This window comes from Lampetra planeri, chromosome 4 (genome assembly GCF_965212315.1).
Source record: "Lampetra planeri chromosome 4, kcLamPlan1.2.h2, whole genome shotgun sequence".
Classification (NCBI taxonomy): Eukaryota; Metazoa; Chordata; class Hyperoartia; order Petromyzontiformes; family Petromyzontidae; genus Lampetra; species Lampetra planeri.
Window position 1 is genome coordinate 22,294,663 of NC_136110.1, and position 19,452 is coordinate 22,314,114.

Genomic DNA, 19,452 nt, shown 5'->3' on the forward strand with positions numbered 1-19,452 from the left:
CACGTAGGTTTATTGCGATTAATATTACCCATGAGACCGAAACAGGACGGGGCAATGTCTCCACAACTTTGGCTGCCGCCTGGTGAGGCCGGCTGTAGCTACCGGCGAAACGCCGCGGTACTCGAATTGTAAATGTTGCGGCACGTTCTGTTTGCGCGACAAACCTTAATAATTGGCCGTGTCGGGCGGTGGCGGGTTTAGCGACACATTTATATATTTACGCGATATAATCCCAAAAACAAACTCTTATTACATTTTGTGGGCGTAGAAGTCAACTGGATTGTGTGACTTGACGCCATGACTCGACACCATGGCCCAGCCGATTATGGAGGTTGGCAAGAATCGGTGGTCGTCCAGCCCTTGTCTCCACAGTGATGGATCACAGGCACGCGCCACCATGCCAGCCAAACCTGCTGGACATCTGTGAAAAATAAATGTGTCGCTCATCGGATCCCTCCAGTATATAAATATCTATTCTGAATCTGGTTCTGAAACCCACAGCGCACTCTGCCACCAGAAACAAACACCAAGAACCTCGCAAGGTGGGACTGGTTACGGCACCTGCATTTTAACATCGTGGGTTCAACTCCTCTTCAAGAAGGGATTTAGACAAGAGATATAGACGTAGCGAGATGACTTAGATGTAGACAAAAGATAGATGAGGTGAGAGACGATAGTTCGGAACAAGATAGCGATCAGAAAGATTTGATTAGCCAGGGGGCGGTGGCTATGCATGTGGCCTGTAATCGAGCGGTGTAGACACAGCGAGGGGTGGTGGATCACACAGACGTTGCAAAACTACCTCCCTGTGGTGGGAGTCGAGGAGATTCCCTGCCCTTACTCACCGGGAGAATGCGACGTGGACTCATATCACCTGTCTGTATGGGATAGAGTGTTGCCCCCTCGCATGTGTACGTTTTATGCAGGTGCTCTGGTTTGCTCTCACATGTATAATAGACACTCCCTAATTGGCTGCAGATAAATTATTGTCACCGGCTCTCTGCCCGGCAGCATTCCAGCTTGCTCTGTGTACTCAGCGATTGTGAGATGCAATTTTCATAAACGACACTATATTAAAGCATTAGATGTAATTTTTAAAAAATATGTTTTGCTCATTAGCTCGTTACATGAACACAACGGTAATTTGAGCCGACATTTGATTCACCCCCTATTTTTATCGATAATCCGGGTGACATGCTCAAGCTGCTCGCCTGGCATACAGGAGGTCGTGGGTTCGATCCTGACCCTATTGGCTGAATACTTGGAGTTTGCGTGTTCTCCCCGTGTCCTCCGGTTTTCCCCTCCACATTTAGAAAATCAACGCGATGCGCTCAGAGTAGTTGACCTACCATTTGTGGTGGCCGGGTCGCTTCTCAAAAAAGAGCGATACCGCTCAACGGGCCTTGCCTGGTAAACTAAACATAGTTTTTGTTTAATCTTTATAATAGTTTTGCGCTTTTGCTCGCTCACGCCTGGTTGCCGGCCGCTGGCCCCCCTCATGCACCCCACTCGTCCCTCAGGAAGGTGATGGACGCCGGGCGGCTGGACTTCTACCAGCACGACACCGCCTGCTCCTCCAGCTGCCGCAGCACCAAGCACGAGCCCCGCGGCCTGGGCGGCCCCGGGGGGGGCGCCGCCACCGCTGCCGCCGCCGCGTCCCTGTGGCCCGGCGGCGGGCGGCCCTCTGGCTGGCCGGGCAACTTCTTGAAGGGCGACCGCCGCTACGTCATGAGCGGCTGCGGGCAGCACCAGCGCAGGGGTGTCATCAAGCAGCGCGCGAGCAAAGCGGGCGAGGACGCGACGGCCCTCAACGTCGGCGGCCACAAGCAGCAACAGCAGCAGCAGCAACAGCAGCTGCAGCAGCTGCAGCAGCTGCAGCAGCAGCATCAGGAGCAGCAGCAGGCGGGGGCGGCGCAGCGGCTGGCGTACAGCAACGGGCACGGCAGCCTGAGCGACGCCGTGAAGCGCGAGTGGTCGGAGGAGAGCAGGCGAGCGAACGCGATGGGTGAGGGAGCGGGCCGGGCGGCCGGGCGGCCGGGGCACGACGGCTCGCTGAGGGCGAGGGAGGCCGTCAAGCGGAGCGGGGAGGCCTTGGTGGGTGGCGGCGGCAACAAAAGGGGACGCTTCGGCGTGGGTTCGGCGACGGCCGCGGCCGCGATGATGAACGGGCAAGCGGCAGGGATGCACGCCGAGGAGGACCGGGCACAGAAGCTCACGATGGCCGCCAGAGCGGACCGGGCCGAACAGAGCTGCTCCCCCGAATCCGAGCAGGACAGCGACTTGCCAGGTAGTGGCACCGCACGGTTTGTCGAGCGTTCATCGTCGCCTGCTACTGCGTCGACTTTTGCTTGCGGCCTGGTCGAGGCGTTTGCCGGGTGAAAAGATAGCACGGCCAGTCGCTGCTGTGCTGCATCTCGTGGTATCGCAACGGCCCATGTGCTGTGCCAGCGTGATGCAATTCTGGCATCTAAATATGGCTACGTCTCGAGACTCTTTGTGCAAACATGGGAGACGTTACATGTCTCGTGTTTGTGTCCAGACGAGGGGGGGGGCGCTTTTACGAGAGCGGAGAAAGAGGGATAGAGATTGTTGGTGGTGTTGACGTCGGTGTGCTTTTGACCTCTTTGAATATTTGTATTGTTTTAAAATGTTACAATCATCTATATCTCGAGCGTCCTGGCTGGCTGTTGACTGTGCTCCTCTCCACTCCAACAGTTGTTAGCAGCTGCGGGCCGTTGCCACCGAAACTAACTGGGTAACTGGCTAAACGGGATTTTCCATGTAACGTATAAACATTGAATTGAAAGTTCGAAAGTCAATGGATAGCGACACTGAAGAGGTGGTAGTAATGAATACAGAAGACTTACACGGTTCATTTAAAATTGTTGTTGTTTTACCCTTTTATCTGGCAACAAAACTGACACCTTTTTCGTGCGCCTTTTGGCGTCATCTGGTCCAACACCATGTGAGACTATTCTCTAAGAAAAGCTGTCTCGTGTGTGGACCAATCAATTTCAAGGACAGTGCATACATTATCACAGTTGTGTTTTTTGTTTGCATTCCGACCGCAGTTATTGTGGTCAATGCAAACATGACTCCTTGTAAAGAAGGTGTCAGTTTTGTTGCCAGATAAAAGGGTAAAAAAGCAATTTTCATTGTTGTTGTTGTTCGTGGCTGCAGGCCTATTGTCACCAAACTAGCTGGGTTGCTAGCTAAATGGTATTTTCTGTGTAACAAATACACACCCAATTGAATTGAAATGGCAGAAGAGAAAGTCCCGAAGACGCTTAATAATAATTCTAATATCTAGCGACAGAGGGAGCTATGAAGAGCCACTGTGGGGGATATTTGGCCTACTCTTCCACACTGACCACACGTCTTCCGCCCAGCCGTGGCATGAGCAAGCAGTCTCGGCGCTGCGCCTGAACATTTTGAAAGGCCTAACTAGGTCTCGGCAAGGTAATTTACCCTTTTTACCGGGTAAAAGGGTAAAGGTAAAGGGTAAAGATGTCGACATGCCAAGGGGTAAGGTAAAGGGTAGGGTAAAAGGTAGGCTCGTTGCTTTTTACCTGTACCCGTTTACCTTACCTACTAAAGGGTAAAAGGTAGGGTAGAGTGATTGTATTGTGGTAAGGTAAAAGGTAGGGTAAAAATAGGCTCGTTGTTTTAACCTTTTAACTTTAACCTTACCTTGCCGAGGCCTAGGCCTGCCGATGGCGTGCGTTGCCTAACGGAGGCGTCCCCCCACGTGCCGCTGCCCCTAGACCACGTGCTGCGGTTCTGGCGAGGCGTGGCGAGGGCCGGGCTGCTCGGCGAGGTGGTAGGGGCCGTCCAGAGGGAGCTGCAGGCCCGGCTCACCGGACTGTGCCGACTCGCGCAGACACCCGCCCTGCAGATGGCTGGTGAGCATGGCCACACAGAGAGACAGCGAGGGGACACTGGACAACGACGCAGAGACAACGACGCAGAGACAACGACGCAGAGACAACGACGCAGAGACAACGACGCAGAGACAACGACGCAGAGACAACGCCGCAGAGACAACGACGCAGAGACAACGACACAGAGACAGAGACATAGAGACATCACCACAGAGACATCACCACAGAGACAGCAACACAGAGACAACAACACAGAGACAACAACACAGAGACGACGACACAGAGACAACGCCACAGAGACAACGCCACAGAGACAACGACACAGAGACAGCGACACAGAGACAGCAACACAGAGACGACACCATAGAGACATTACCACAGAGACATCACCACAGAGACAGCAACACAGAGACAACAACACAGAGACGACGACACAGAGACAACGCCACAGAGACAACGCCACAGAGACAACGACACAGAGACAGCGACACAGAGTCAGCAACACAGAGACCACACCATAGAGACATCACCACAGAGACATCACCACAGAGACAACAATATAGAGACATCACCACAGAGACAGCAACACAGAGACAACAACACAGAGACAACAACACAGAGACAACAACACAGAGACAACAACACAGAGACAACAACACAGAGACAGCAACACAGAGACAACAACACAGAGCTAACGCCACAGAGACAATGAGCGGACACAAACCATCAGATGTGAGACATCATCAGACATGAGACATCATCTGCGAGGCAAACAGATCTCATGGGCAATGAAGAGGCCGTCTTAGCGGTTGTGGCTGTTGTTTTTGAGCCATTCCGCGCATGTCCGACGTTTCACCCCACGTGCTGGGAGCTTCTCCAGGAACCGAACTGAGCAGCTCATTGTACAGCAGCGGCGGCCGCCACTGGCCTCGTCGGTTCTTGACGCCGAGTGGCTCAGCCGTCTGACGTAGGCCGATTGATGTTTATTCGCTTCATCCCGGACGCCGCCAGGCACGACGAAGTGGAGAGCGAGCAGAACTGGGCATGACTAACCGGACGTCAGCGGCAAGCGACGTCCGAGCTCGCTACCCTCGCCCACACGGACCGGCGGTGCGGTGACGTGTGGTCAAACAAATCCCGACGGCAGACCGAGCTTAATCCAGCAGTGGTTACACTTCAGAGGTGTCTACCGCTGGTTAGCAGGCAGATGTAGTCGACGATGCTCGGGAATTTCATGGAGGGATATGGTGAGCTGGGTTGTCACCACTTTTTTTTTTATATTCACACCTTTTGGCCAAGAACACTTTAACATATATAGAGGATCGCAGAGCTTGGGAAAATATTGGTGCCGGCTTATCCAGCAGCTGCTGCCTTCCCGCGTGTCTGTGGTTCCTCGTGCCTCTGGGTCATTCTCTACGAGAGTGAGCGGATATTGTCTCACGGTGCATTAAAACTTGAAAATATAATTTTTTGCATTATTGCTGCTATTGTTTCTGCTGTTCCTACTGCTGCTGCTGACACTGCTGTTACTGCTGACACTGCTGTTCTGTTCCTGACACTGCTGTTCTGCTGCTGCTACTGCTGCTGACACTGCTGCTACTGCTGCCGACACTGCTGCTGCTACTGACACTGCTGCTACTGTTGCTGACACTGCTGCTTCTACTGACACTGCTACTACTGCTGCTGACACTGCAGCTACTAACACTGCTGCTACTGACTGCTGCTGCTACTGCTGCTGACACTGCTGCTGCTGCTGACACTCCTGCTGCTGCTGACACTGCTGCTGCTGACACTGCTGCTGCTGACACTGCTGCTGCTGACACTGCTGCTGCTGCTGACACTGCTGCTGCTGCTGACACTGCTGCTGCTGCTACTAACACTGCTGCTACTGTTGCTGACATTGCTGCTGCTACTAACACTGCTGCTTCTACTGACACTGCTGCTGTTGCTGACATTGCTGTTGTGCCGCAGACGCCGCCCTCCTGCACGGCACGGTCCAGAGCCTCGGCCTCTCGGGCCAGGTGGACCGGATGCTGGCGATCAACACGCACGGGGCGACCACGGCTCGCCGCGCGGACGTCACGACGCACGGACACGGCGCGGGTGAGCCGCTGTGGCGACGCCGGTTAGCGCAGTGAGCCCGGCCCGCCTGAGTTCGATTCCCCTGCTGCCACCTCACCCCACACACACACACACACATTGACCTGCTCGGTGAAGTACGGTCAATCGGCCAGTCGTGGGGAGGCCTTCACCGGGCAGCGGTTTGACGACGATCGTCAAACCAAGCAAATCGTTGGGCTCAAGGAATCAGCGACGGCCCTCCTTGCTTTTAAGCCACTCGCGTCGCGGCCTCCATCCGGCGTGGCTGGGAAAGCGAGGCACCGTACCCCACCCCTCCACCCCGCCGCACGACAGACGCCCCCAGAGTCTCCCTGCACGCGTCGAGAGCCGAGCGAAGCGGCACGAAAGCTCGCGCACTCCTGGTGAGGGGAGGACGCTGCCGGTCCCCAGCAGCGGGTGCACGGCTCCCGAGGAACCGAGGAATGCGCCACGGTGGGATGGGGGGTGCGGCGGCGGTGGTGGTGGGGGGGGGGGTTGGGACTTTCCGGTGACGTTTTGAAAGCCGAGCCGTCGTCGCACGCAGGCACCAGCGGCGTAGTCACGGCATCGTCAGCTCGGTCAAATCAAACACCGAGGCCCCAGTGTTTGATTTGTCTCCCAAGGTGGTGATCGTGGGGCGGGGGGGGCAAACTCGGAGCTTTGGTCACCAGGAGGGGGGCCTAGGTACCCCCTGTCCCCATGCTAGTTACGCTACTGGCAAAAGACAAAGACAAAGATCCCCCGTATAGCTTTCACAGACTGTAGGGGTAAGTGCTGTTAGCGAGCACCTATTAAGGCTGGCAAGGTGAACGAGAGGTTGAGTGGCTAGCACCACGGCCGGCCGCCTTTGTCTCCCCAGTGGCGATGTTTACACATCGCACCAGGTACTCATTTGAGGCTGAGTCGACCTAGGGGAGGCCCGGGACCGGATCAGATACCCGTCACCGGTGTTGGACGTGAGCGGGAATCGAACCCGGGTCGCCGAGTTCGTAAGGCAGCACAGCGCTAACCGCTACACCACCACTCCCCATGCGAGTTACGCTACTGGCAAGTGTTCAGTTAGCGAGCACCTATTAAGGCCGGCAAGGTGATCGAGGGGGTGGGTGGCCAGCGCCACTCTGTTTGTCTCCCCAGTGCTGAAGTCCGCTGCTCCGCTCGTTGCTCATTGAAGGCCGAGTTGATGATCACTATTTAATGTTGAGTCGACTTTATTTTGTTTACACGAACGCAGTTGCTGAGTCATCGGCCCAGAGGCACGAAACGCCAAACGGCCAGCAACGTGCAGCACTATCGAAGGTGTAATGGACAAGGGTTAATACATTTGAGCAACGTTGTAAGGACTTAGGTGATGGGCGGAATTTTTAAGTGGATCAGTGCAAGGGAAGAAGCCGTAGAGAAGTGTATTGACCTGCAGTAGAGTGAGTGGGTGAGTGGGTGAGTGAGTGGTTGAGTGGGTGAGTGAGTGTGTGGGTGAGTGAGTGGGTGAGTGAGTGGGTGAGTGTGTGGGTGAGTGAGTGAGTGGGTGAGTGTGTGGGTGAGTGAGTGTGTGGGTGAGTGGGAGAGTGACTGTGTGTATGTAGGAGTGAGTGGGTGTGACTAGTTGAGCAGTAGTGCAGCGGTTAGTGGACTGTGCTACGAACCCGATTATCTGAACCGGTCTTGGGCCTCCCCTAGGTCGACTCAGCTTCAAATGAGTACTTGGCGAGGTGTCTAAACATCGCCATAAGGAAGGGAAGACAAAGGCGGCCGGGCGTGTTTCTGGCCACCCACCCCCTCGTGTGCCGTGCCGGCCTTCATGAGTGTTCCCTAACATCACTTGCCCTAAAACAAGTCAGTCCAAGGCTATAGGGGGTGATCTTTGCGTGTGTGGGTGGTTGAGTGTGCAGGACGGGACGAAACAGGTCAGCGTCCGGTCGAGCGTCACCGCGGGTTGAGGAATCAACGAGTGAAGCTCATGGGGCAAACCGTGGTGGTCGCGTTAGAAAAGTAATCGGGGAAGGGTCCCGAGCCGCATTCGGCTCTTTAAGGACTGCTTCGTGACGTTAGTTATTAAGGTCCCCCGTCTCTGGCGGCTCTTGAAATATCGAGGAGCTTTTGTTTTGTTTGTTTCCTACCGAATTCGAAGAAACAAAAACGCCCCTTCTTGTTGTCTCGGTTTGCCGACCCCCTGGGCACGTGGGAGTGCACCCGTAGCGTCAGTGTCCACCGCCACGCAGTGCGCAGCGCCGACCCGAACAGGCATTGCTCAAAGTGGCTGTCGTGACACCCAACCCCGGTGCAAACTGTCGTCTTCACGCGAGTCTACATAGGTGTGTGGGAGTGTGCGCGCGCGTGAGTGCTAACGCTGTGTTTGTGCTCCTGCCCGCGGGTGAAAATGAGAAACGTAATTGGTGCTAAACCAACTCTGCGAAAGTAGCAGCGGCGTGCCGCCCGACGCCAAACCTGCTCGGGTTGGCGTTTTGGAATTATCACACGGCGGGAGGGGAGGTGGTGAGGGATGGGGTTTGTGAGACAGCGGGGGGGGGGGGGCGGAGGGAGGGAGGGGGGGGTACCTTGCCGAGGTTTGCACGAAGCGGAGGGGAGCGGAGACGGATTTAAACGTGACGCTCCGCGCGCCAATCGCGTACTCGCGACCGTAGCCCCGTACGGTCATCGCTGACCCACGCCGCGCTCGCGGTGATGTCATCACCGTCGTCAGCCGTGTTCAGTCGACTGCGGGATGAAAGCCTTCGCAAGCCGCCACCGCTCACGGTTCTGCGACGTCGTAGCGAGTCACCGAGCACCTGCACAGGAGCTCATCTCATCGCTCTGCCGCTTGCCCAAGCACCGTTACGTTTTTGTTTTATTTCGTCATGCTGGGGAGATGATTTTTTGGTATTAATGTTACTTATTTTACGATAACAATCATTATTGTGCTTGTTTACACCCAAGATGTTTTTGTTCTGAGTTGTCCTGCCATTTCACAGTAGGGAGGGGAGGCGATGTGGCAATTCGTAATCCCGATTGAGTCGTTTGCAGGCAATTTTTGGGGGACGTTTGGCCAATACCAGTTACCATGGAGGAAACTCCATGCAGAACAGGTGGCTAACATACAAACTCCACTCACTCACTCTCTAACTCACAATCGCACTCTACAGAATGGGGGGGACACACACACACATACTCCACGTAGAAAGGTGCTCAAGTCGGTCATCGAACCCAGTGTCACTACCGCGCCGCTGCCCTGTGCAACGTGCCCAACGTTGCCGTGGTAGCGATGCTCACGACCAACGTTGCCATGGTAGCGATGCTCATGCCCAACGTTGCCGTGGTAGCGATGCTCACGACCAACGTTGCCGTGGTAGCGATGCTCACGTCCAACGTTGCCGTGGTAGCGATGCTCACGACCAACGTTGCCGTGGTAGCGATGCTCACGACCAACGTTGCCGTGGTAGCGATGCTCATGCCCAACATTGCCGTGGTAGCGATGCTCACGACCAACGTTGCCATGGTAGCGATGCTCACGACCAACGTTGCCGTGGTAGCAATGCTCACGTCCAACGTTGCCGTGGTAGAGATGCTCATGTCGTGCCGCTGTTGCTTTGCCCTCAGCTGACGGTGTGACGTCGTGCGAGAAGCTGGAGGGGGCGAGCTGGCTGGAGGGGGCGGTGGCCGACACCAACGCCTCCGCGTCGGCAACCGGCGGGCGGCACGGAGCAGCAGCGAACACGGCGCTTGCGACGCGACTCTTCACTCAGCCAGTGTGACTCCCCCACCACTCCCATCAATCCGTGCTCAACCAACCCTGGTGAATCGTGAACCCCACACAACAGGGCGTCTCGCTCGCGTTCGCTCGCCCACTGACCCATCCACCTATCGGCTCCTCCAGCTGCCTCCACCAGTCCAGCTGTCAGAGCACGGGACGAGCATCTGACTCCACAATGAGAGTAAAATGCAAAAAAAGTCGAAGTGGTTTGCTGATTAAATTAGCAGCGGATATAACGATCTTTACACTCACAATACTGGCATCAAATAGCGTGGGGTAATAAGCGATTGTTTTCCAATTCATCATACACGTTCATTGTGTCCATCAGGATCAGAATCTTTATTTATCCTGGAGGAATCCGATGAGCTATGAAGCTATTTTTCACATGTCCAGTCTATTCCGCGACAGACGAAATAGATTCACGCACCTTCACATTTACACTGTGAACTCGAATCGCGTCGTGATCCTGAATCGGAACAATCAATTTCATTGTGGAAAGGGTGTATCGCTACATCCGTATTATCTCCCCTTCACAACACTGCGGCAGTTGTGGAAATTCCACCCTCCTATGGCAGGCACTCGGTGGACCTTTACGACAACCACTTTTCGACGGCTCAAAAAGACGCACTTCGTTCACTCACCTTGGTCGGTCGCATCGGACCGAGTTCATCTCCAACCAGGAGTGTGAGTTGCGTGCTCTAAACCACCATGGGAGGAGACGCGTGAGCCCGAACGGGTGAGAGAGTGCACGCCCTGGGGGAATTAACCTGGGTTCGCATTCCGGGTTTGCCAGCCCAGGTTGAACTTGTTTTGTCGAATTCGAGTCTATGGCCTCAGCTGCGCCGTGGGACTCTTTTCTTGAGTGTGAATATATTTTTTGGTTTTAAAACAATCTCAAATGTAGTCTAACCCCAGCTCTGAGAGCTACGTTTGTAAAACACGTATGTACATAGCGAGACGGAGCGTTCGAGAAACCCCCTAGAATCTTTCGTGGATAGCGGTTGTGCGATGGCGGTGTAGAGAGGTCCGCAAGAGATGTTACCGGGAGTGTGGGAGAGTGTGTCTACGTGCATGTAGACTGGTACAAATACACTGTGTACAAAATGACAAAATATATATACGTATTTACTTTGGCGCATGTATCCTCTCAAAAGAACGCCCCTCTTTTCAAGATATGCAAATTACCTGTTGACCAAACCGCTGCAGCGCAATAATCGCCCTTAACGCACCTGTCGGAAGGACATGAGGCGGGGTGAGGCAATGGGAAGTGTCAAGAGGAGAATGGGCAAGACTGAGCTACATCCGTGCTGATCATTGGTTTTTTACCCGTTTATCTGGAAACAAAACTGACACCTTTTTTACAAGGAGTCATGTTTGCATTGACCACAATACCTGCGGTCGGAATGCAAACAAATAACACAACTCTGATAATGATATACACTGTCGTTGAAATTGATTGGTCCACACCCGAGACAGCTTTTCTTAGAGCCTAGTCTCACGTGGTGTTGGACCAGATGAAAGCACATCCGTGCTTTCACTTGATTTGGCATCATCCACCTGCGAAACGCTGCAATGTCGGCTTGCCGTGCCGCGGACGCCCGTTGCTAGCAGGCCTCTGTGTCGAGGCCCTTCTCAACACTATGAGGGTTCTAAACGAGAATGGTCGCCTCGTGATGTGATTCCAGTAACACGAGGGTAAGCTCAATAGACATTAAACAAATCATATCGGATGTTCTTGTGTAAGGGTTCCGCATAAATCACGCCCAGGTATGAGTCCATTCGTGCCGAATAAGCGTGACACTGCAGTGATTCGTGGGTCGTTATGGATTGTCATGCTCGCATTAATTCGTCAACTCTGTGCTCGCGAGACCTGAACATTTACAATGAATGCAAATCGTATGCCAATGTCACACTTGAGTCTATGGGCCCGACCAAGCGCCGTTAAAATTGGGTAACAAATGGAGAAACGTTACAAAGGAGGCAGTAAAAGTAAGAAAACAGTATATCACATCGTTGAATTGCATCGTGATCCCGCATCATTTACAGTCACTTTGCTTAGGGAAGTGACCTGTTACACGCCTAGTGATAGATCGTAATTATGTTGAATACATTAACACGTAACAAAGACGTGTGTGTATCTTGACTTGAAGCTTTCGTCACTGCAGGAGTCTAAACTCTTTGGTTATTTCGGTAAAGCCACGTAGGTAGAAATAAAATAAAATAAATCACGTTTCGATTCATCAGGTGTGACAACCAATTGTCTTGCTGTGGTCACACCTGATGAAGATTGCTTGTGTTGCAATCGAAACGTCGTGCTTTATTTCATTTTATTTCCAACTACGTGACTTTACCGAAAGAACCAAAGAGTACGTGTGTGTGCATGTGCATCAAAATATGAGCACACGTTTGTGTGCCGGTGTACATTCGAGGGTGGCCATGCGTTCGTGGTTTGTGGACTGCGCTACAATCCCTGGCAACCCGAATTCAATTCCTGGCGACGATCCAGCATACCAAGTGGCGTTTGGTTTATTTTACCTTGGTCCGGGCCTCCCCTAGGTTGACTCAGCCTGCGAGGAACCTGTTGCAATGTCATTTCGATATTCACAACGTGGCGAGGTGATGGTCACACCACCTTTGAACATGGGCGCCATGCTCGCCTTAATAGGTGCTCGCTAACATAGAACATGGCCCGACAGTTGTGGGCAGACAAGTAGGGTGACAGGGTGTCGTGTTTCTTTGGGTATGGCATCTCGATAGGCAATTCTCAAAACGTTCTGATCTTCCCACATATCTTACGAGGGCTAAACACTATTTTGGTTAAGTTATCATTCATTGTTCCAACCCAATCGCATTGGAGCGCTCACAAAAAATGCTTACCGGCTATAGGCTTTGTATATAAACCACTCCCTGTGTTATATAATTTCGTTACATCCTGTGTATATGTGTAGAGAGAGGCAAGGATACGTTTTGCACATAGGATATAGAGAGCTTTGGCGTTAAGAGCATTTGTATAGACCGATCTCTTCCCATTGGCGCCACCTGTTGTATCAAGGCGTGTGTATGTCAGTCCTACATAAGCAGAGCACAATCAGTGTACATAATCTGAAAGGTTACAACCGCCGTAGCTTGACCTCATCATCCAATTAATATGAATTGTAAGTAATACTAACGATAGTAAAAGTTTAACAACAACACAATTTAGTCGTCGAATGTTTATTTTATGACGCGCGCGTGTGTGTCCGTGTACATATTTGTAGACGCCTGTTAAACGTGCCGTTAGTTGTTGATTTTTTTTTACCGTGAGTTGAAAATAAACGAGAGCGAGGCGTCGATTTCCTCTCTTTGCTCAGCGCCGATATCTATGGTTGCTTTGTCGAAAGAAAAACAACAACAACAAAATACATGGTGTTGATGTATACACAAACACACACACGGGAGGTGGCGGTTACACAACAAATGATTCCAGCAAAGCCTTACTGAGCCGAGTGTATGCACGGCACGTTGAACTTCTTTCGCACCGCACGGAGCCAACCGCACTCATCGGAGGTGCGGGGGAGGGAAAGGTGGCAACAAACGAAACACAAAAAACAATCCCAAAGAAATGAGTTTCCAACGTAAGTGATTTAAACGTGCAAAGCTCCCAATTGCTTCCTAACATCGGAAGAACGTTCCAGACGGCCGCGGAAGCGCATCTGAAAGGTGACCGCCGTTTTTGTTCGATGGCCAGCAGAGCAACATCGGCGAGGATGAGCGGAGTTGTTCGCGTGGCGGTGCATGGCACCTTGACGCGATCGGCGAGGCAACGTGGTTCATTTGTTGAGACGCTGCGTTGTCGAAACCGTTCCGGCGTTTTTCGCCCGTCGTGAAACAATGCTGCTGAAATGATGATGCGCTCACGAATCGGAAGGCTGTGGCGGCTGATGTATTGTGCAATACAAAAACATATATATGTATATGTGCTCTTACGTAAAGGGACAGACTTGTGAAGGCGACACGTCGCCTATTTATTTTGTTAAACGCCTTCAAGTCAGTTAAGTGGGGGTAGCAGTGGGTGGCATGGGAGCAGTGGTACAACGAATGAAATGGGGGGGGGGGGTAGAATATACCAGAGCAGCACTGGTGGTGGCCAGCCGTGAGCCAGTGGTGGGGGATTCATCATCACCATGGCATGGACGGGTTTCGTTGCTTCAAGGAGAATTGGGTTGTGTTTGTTTTTTTTCTTGCAGTTTTTTTATTCTTTGCAGAAAGGCACGCGCGTTTAAATTATCTCATTGTTTCAGGGCTCGCCTCTGTTTGGCTCGTGTTTGAAGCCTTCGACGGGCCGGTGTTTGTTTTTCAGACTAGTCAGGCACTACGAAAGACAGGGCGCCTGTCGTAGTCAGGACAAACTGGTTTGACGGGAGACCACGGGGACAGTGTGGAGATGTGGACCCCTCCCAAGATCGGCCTCTGTGGAGGAGGCTCGTGAAGGACGCTGCTGCTGCTGCTGGGCAATTGGAGGCAATCGCCCTCCGGCAACAACGGAGGGCAGTGGAGCGACGCTCACAACAACGAGCGGAGCGCCCCGGGGGGGATAAAATACAGCAAGTTGGCACAGTAGGGGCGACAGCTGGTGGTGCATCTACCGTTCATCTCAGCCAACCCATGGCACCTGCTGGGTCTGTCCCGAGACCTCCTGCCAGCAGCGAGCCTTCGACACTTCACGTGGCCTCAAAGTGCACCTGGCCTGGCACGGGCACCGTGGGGACGTCACCGTCACTTCGCGGCGAATTTGCGGGGTATTGGCATTGGACCCACCTGGTTCAGTAATTGTAATTATTAATTGGAACCTAGGCATGGGGGGGGGGCAGGGGGGTCCTTAAAAAATATGTGTCCGAGATTCAAGCAAACCTGACTGCTGATGAAACACGACGTGTGTCGAAGTCGGTTCAGAGTTTGCACTGTGCTGAATCAATGCGGCTGAAGTTAGAAAATTGCTGGGAGGCATTTGGGCCGATCGGTTGTGTCAAGAATGCTCTTTGGTCCTCACGGTAAAGTCACCTAAAGACGGTCGAAACGTCGTGATCTATTCATAATTTGTCTACCTACGTGACTTTACCGAAACAACCAAAGAGTATGGATTCCTTGCAGTCACGAAAGCTTCAAATAAAGATTGTGTCAAGAATACTTCGACCTATTTTTCCCATTTTTACGTCGAGGGACGCCGCGTGTATATATAAAGGAGACGTATTGTCTGCTTTATCTGGCAATTTATGGGCCGTATGCGATTGGGCAAATGCCAGAGAAGGGCGGTTTATATAAAGGCGGCGACACTCAGCCGAGACCACCGGTCTTCTGCGAGCCAGCAAGGATGGAGTCGACCGGGGAGAGCAGAGACCCGATGGCTCCGGGAGGCAGATATTTGTGCTGTAAATACTCCCTCTCTCTGTCACTGTAAACAACATTCCACGTGGAGAGTTATGGTGGCAATCGTGAGATAAGGATGATATGGAAGTGCCTCCTCTCCCCCCGGGGATTCCCAAACCCCCATTCTCATCGGCGCGCGCGCGTGTGCTGTGAAGCACATCACTAGGAATGCACCCGATCCCAACAGATCCCATCAGATCCCAACAGATCCCATCAGATCTCAGAAGCCAAGCAGGTCTCCAGCCTGGATAATGTTTGGATGGGTGACCACTACGTGCGCAGAAAGCAGGAGGCACTGTGAACAGCAGAGGGCAGTGCAGAATTGTTGTTTTCACCCACCCCACCCGCCTCTCCTCAATTATTGCCAAACTGCAATGACCAGAATGGTGAAGTATGGTCGAATAACCCTTTCAAGGTCACACGGCATGTCGATGGCCCTCATCCAGCAGTTGCCTTGTATACCACGGGCTGTGCATGTAGACACGTGCCCCCTCCCCCTACCCGTATGTTCAGTTACCCCAGTGAACGTTGAGCCCCCGAGGTTATGATGCATCGCACAGATTCTTAAAATAGCCGCGGGGAGGGGAGGGAGGGAGGGAGCGGTGGCGCCGCAGTTCGCGCGCTGCGCCACCCAACTCGGTTCATCCCGGGTTCGACTCCCGCTCACGGTGGGACCACCAGTGACAGCGATTGTCTGAACCGGTACTGGGCGTCCCCTAGGTCGACTCGGCCTCAAATGCAACCGTAAATGAGTGCGACCTTTGAAAGCTTGCGCTGTGGGCACGTTCTCGCCAGCTTACGGAGCGGGGTTTGAGTCAATCAAAAAAATCGACCCGAATGCGCGTACCGAGATGGCTGCGTCGCGTGTGCGTGCGCGAGTGTGTGTTGGTAGGAGGGAGTGTTGTAGAGCGGTGGTGCAGTGGTTAGCGCTGTGCTGCTCGAGGAAGCCAGCCACCCGAGTTCGATTCCCGCTCACGGCTAACACCAGTGATGATTATTTGAACCGCTCGCAGGCCTCCCCTAGGTCGACTCAGCCTCAAATTCGTACCCGTGTTATGCATAAACATCGCCACGAGGGAGACAAAGGCGGCCGGGCGTGGTGCTGGCTATCCACCCCCTCGTGTGCCGCGCCGGCCTTCATATATGCTCGCTAAGGGGCCGTCCATAAATGACGTCACGCACCTAGGGGGGGGGGAGGGGGTCAGACATTTGTGACGATATGTGACGAGGGGGGGAGGGGGGGTTTGAGAAATGTGACGTCACATCAAAATGCGCAACTTTAAATAAATATAAACAACACGTTCTACTTAATTAAATATAATTGTTATAACAACACTAATTTTGATTAATTTCATGATTAACTATTTGATTATTTAATTTTACTAAGGTCACCTTTTATTTATTCCATGAAGGAGCATTTTGCTTCGCCATGGGAGAATGGAGAAGCAAACATTTTTCAAAAATTGTTAATGATTGTTAGTCAACATTTTTATTTGAATGATTCTACCAGGGCTTTTCATTCTCTGGAATGAATATGTGATTATTATTATTGTACTCTGCATTTTGCTTTGTTCTACTACAAAGTTTCAAGTATTTTTGTTATAGTCATAATTACTTTTAATATTTTATAATTATAAGAGAATTTCAATATAATATTCTGAACATCTGCAGTTTTATTTAGACGTGGAATATTTTCAAGTGAATTTTATGCTAAATTTCAGCTTTCCAACGCCTTCTTAATAAATGTTTTCTCCTACAACATCAGAGTGCAGCGCCACATTAAATACGCACTGCAATGACAATAGTTTAAAGCGATTTAAAGCATGTTTTATTTTCAAAATGGAAATATGGTTTTGGGGGGGGGGGCAGAGCTTTGTGACGTCATATTTGAGGGGGGTCTGGCTATTTGTGACGCTGTGTGACGAAGGGGGGAGGGGGGGGTAAAAAATCGGCCATAATCGCGTGACGTCATTTATGGACGGCCCCTAACAGCACTTGCCCCAATAGCCTGTTATGGCTATATGGGGGATCGTTGTCTTTGTAGAGGAGTGTGAACAGGGTTCCTTGTTCTTTGGAAGCCCACACAACACACGGGATCCTCCTCAGCATTGCTCTTCACTGCAAGGCCCGCGGGCCACTAACGGCCCCCTGGTGGAAAGCATTGTCTGTTGCAGCAGACAATGCTTTCATGTTTTCAATTTTAATATAAAACTGTAATCAACTTAACTAACACTGATTTAACCAGCGACATGATATCGGTCTTCTCGAAACGTCTTAACTTTGCCGTTGCCCCAAGTATAATTCCAGTAGAGGAGATAATTTGCTGAGTTTTAATCCGCGCTATGACATCTTCCATATAATGAGGCAGAGATGACTAGGCACGCGAGGTTGCCAAAATAATTGACAATAGCAAAGTATTTATACCAAACATAAATATTATATTTAGCAAAGCAAAGGTCTTAAGAGAGCTTCGATCAAATAAAGATATCGAAATTCTGGCGGCTGATAAAGGCCGCACAACTGTAGTGATGTCACGAGCGGATTATGATAATAAAATTAATGATTTACTGGAGGAAAGTTCCTATATTAAATTTTAACGAGATCCAACTAATCCTTTAGAACGTAAGACTACTGCAAACATTGCAAATTCTATAATTCCCAAGGGTGAACAATATCACATTAAGCCAAGGGCCTCAAAACAACTTCGACTGTATGGGTTACCAAAGATTCATGAAATCGGTATCCCATTACGACTCATAGTAAGTACAATAGGCTCTGCCACATATAAATTAGCAAAATATGTAACTAAACAAATACAGGCCTACATTTGTAGGACATCTTCATTCATGAGAAATTGAGAACATCTTGTGAATGTGATTGCCGTAAATATAGTATACTTAACCCTAATGATATCCTGGTGAGCTTTGATGTAATTTCTCTGTTTACTAAGGTTCTGAGTCACTTAAATTGCTCGATGCGCTAGTAAAGAAGACATGTTTACCAAAAGATATTCCAAAACTAGCTGACCATTGTCTAAATAACAGTTACTTTTTATGGAGAGGTGATTTCTTTTAACAAAAGGAAGGAGCAGCAATGGGCTCTTCTTTGTCTCCTGCTATTGCAAATCTATACATAGAAAATTTTAAGCAAGAGCACTTGCTTCAAGTACATTAAAACCATATTTTTGGCTTAGATATGTGGATAACACTTCGATTGCCTGGCCACATGGTAAAGATATACTTAATGCATTTATAAATAATCTCAATTCACAAAATCCGGCCATTTAGTTCACCATGGAAATGGAGGTGAACAACACACTCCCATTCCTGGATATTTTGCTCGGACACGGCTTAAATGGTAAAATAGCCCACCGTGTTTACCGAAAGGGAATGCACACTGATGCCTTTCTGAATGCAGATTCGCATCATCACCCCGCACATAAATCCTCTCTCATCAAGACGCTCATACATTGGGGTAACACAGTGTCAGATGGTGAAAGTCTGAGGAGAGAGATTAAACATGTTAAAGAAGCGCTACGATTAAATGGCTACAATAATGCTGAAATTAACAGAGCATTGAATGCCAAATCAAGATCGAACTGCAATACTGCTGAAAGCGATCAGGTTATTAAAACAATTAAAATACCATATATTGTGAGAGTACCTGACAAATTGGCTAGAATTTTGGAAAAACAAAAAATCGAAGTAACATTTGGCACGGTACACAACATTCAAAAACTAGTATCTGGTACTAAAGATGAATTGCCTAAGTTATCAACGGAAGGTGTGTATAAGATTAATTGCTTATGTGGCAGATGCTATATTGGACAGACGGGGCGTAACATTAGAGTAAGACTAAAAGAACACCAAATAAATATTCAATACTCTCAAACACAACTGTCGGCAGTTGCAGAACATGCTTGCCAACAAGGACACTCAATTGATTTTGATAACGTTGAAGTGTTGTGCAAACGAATTATTACTGGCCGAGACTAATTAGAGAATCTATTGAAATTGAGAGAAATAAAAATAATTATAACCCTCTGACAGCTACTGGCTTAGTGCGGTCTGGAAGCGTATTATTAAGTAATGCATCTTATAACTGAAATTACTTATAGAGGAAACACAAACGAATTAACTGATTACTAATCTATTATATAATTACAATACCCACCCCTCCTCCGCCACTGATCTCTGCACCTGATGGGTTCAGTGATGATGACGTCATCCTGCTCTATTTAAGACCGGAAGCAGTTGGATTGCTCCACTAAATCTGGAAAATCGCCCGATGATGCTGGATGTAACTACCAGCGAAACGTCG

At 50.7% G+C, this 19,452-nt stretch overlaps 1 protein-coding gene across 1 annotated transcript in view; it reads left to right on the top strand.

Annotated features, from left to right (window-relative positions):
* Window positions 1-13,075, top strand: part of LOC144717844 (uncharacterized) — a 45,646-nt gene extending 32,571 nt beyond the window's left edge. The window contains exons 4-7 of the mRNA XM_078593544.1: window positions 1,521-2,287; window positions 3,765-3,902; window positions 5,853-5,984; window positions 9,573-13,075. Coding sequence (XP_078449670.1) covers window positions 1,521-2,287; window positions 3,765-3,902; window positions 5,853-5,984; window positions 9,573-9,727 — 1,192 coding nt within the window. The 3' untranslated portion in view covers window positions 9,728-13,075. The remainder of the gene's footprint in view (window positions 1-1,520; window positions 2,288-3,764; window positions 3,903-5,852; window positions 5,985-9,572) is intronic.
* Window positions 13,076-19,452: the final 6,377 nt, after the last annotated feature.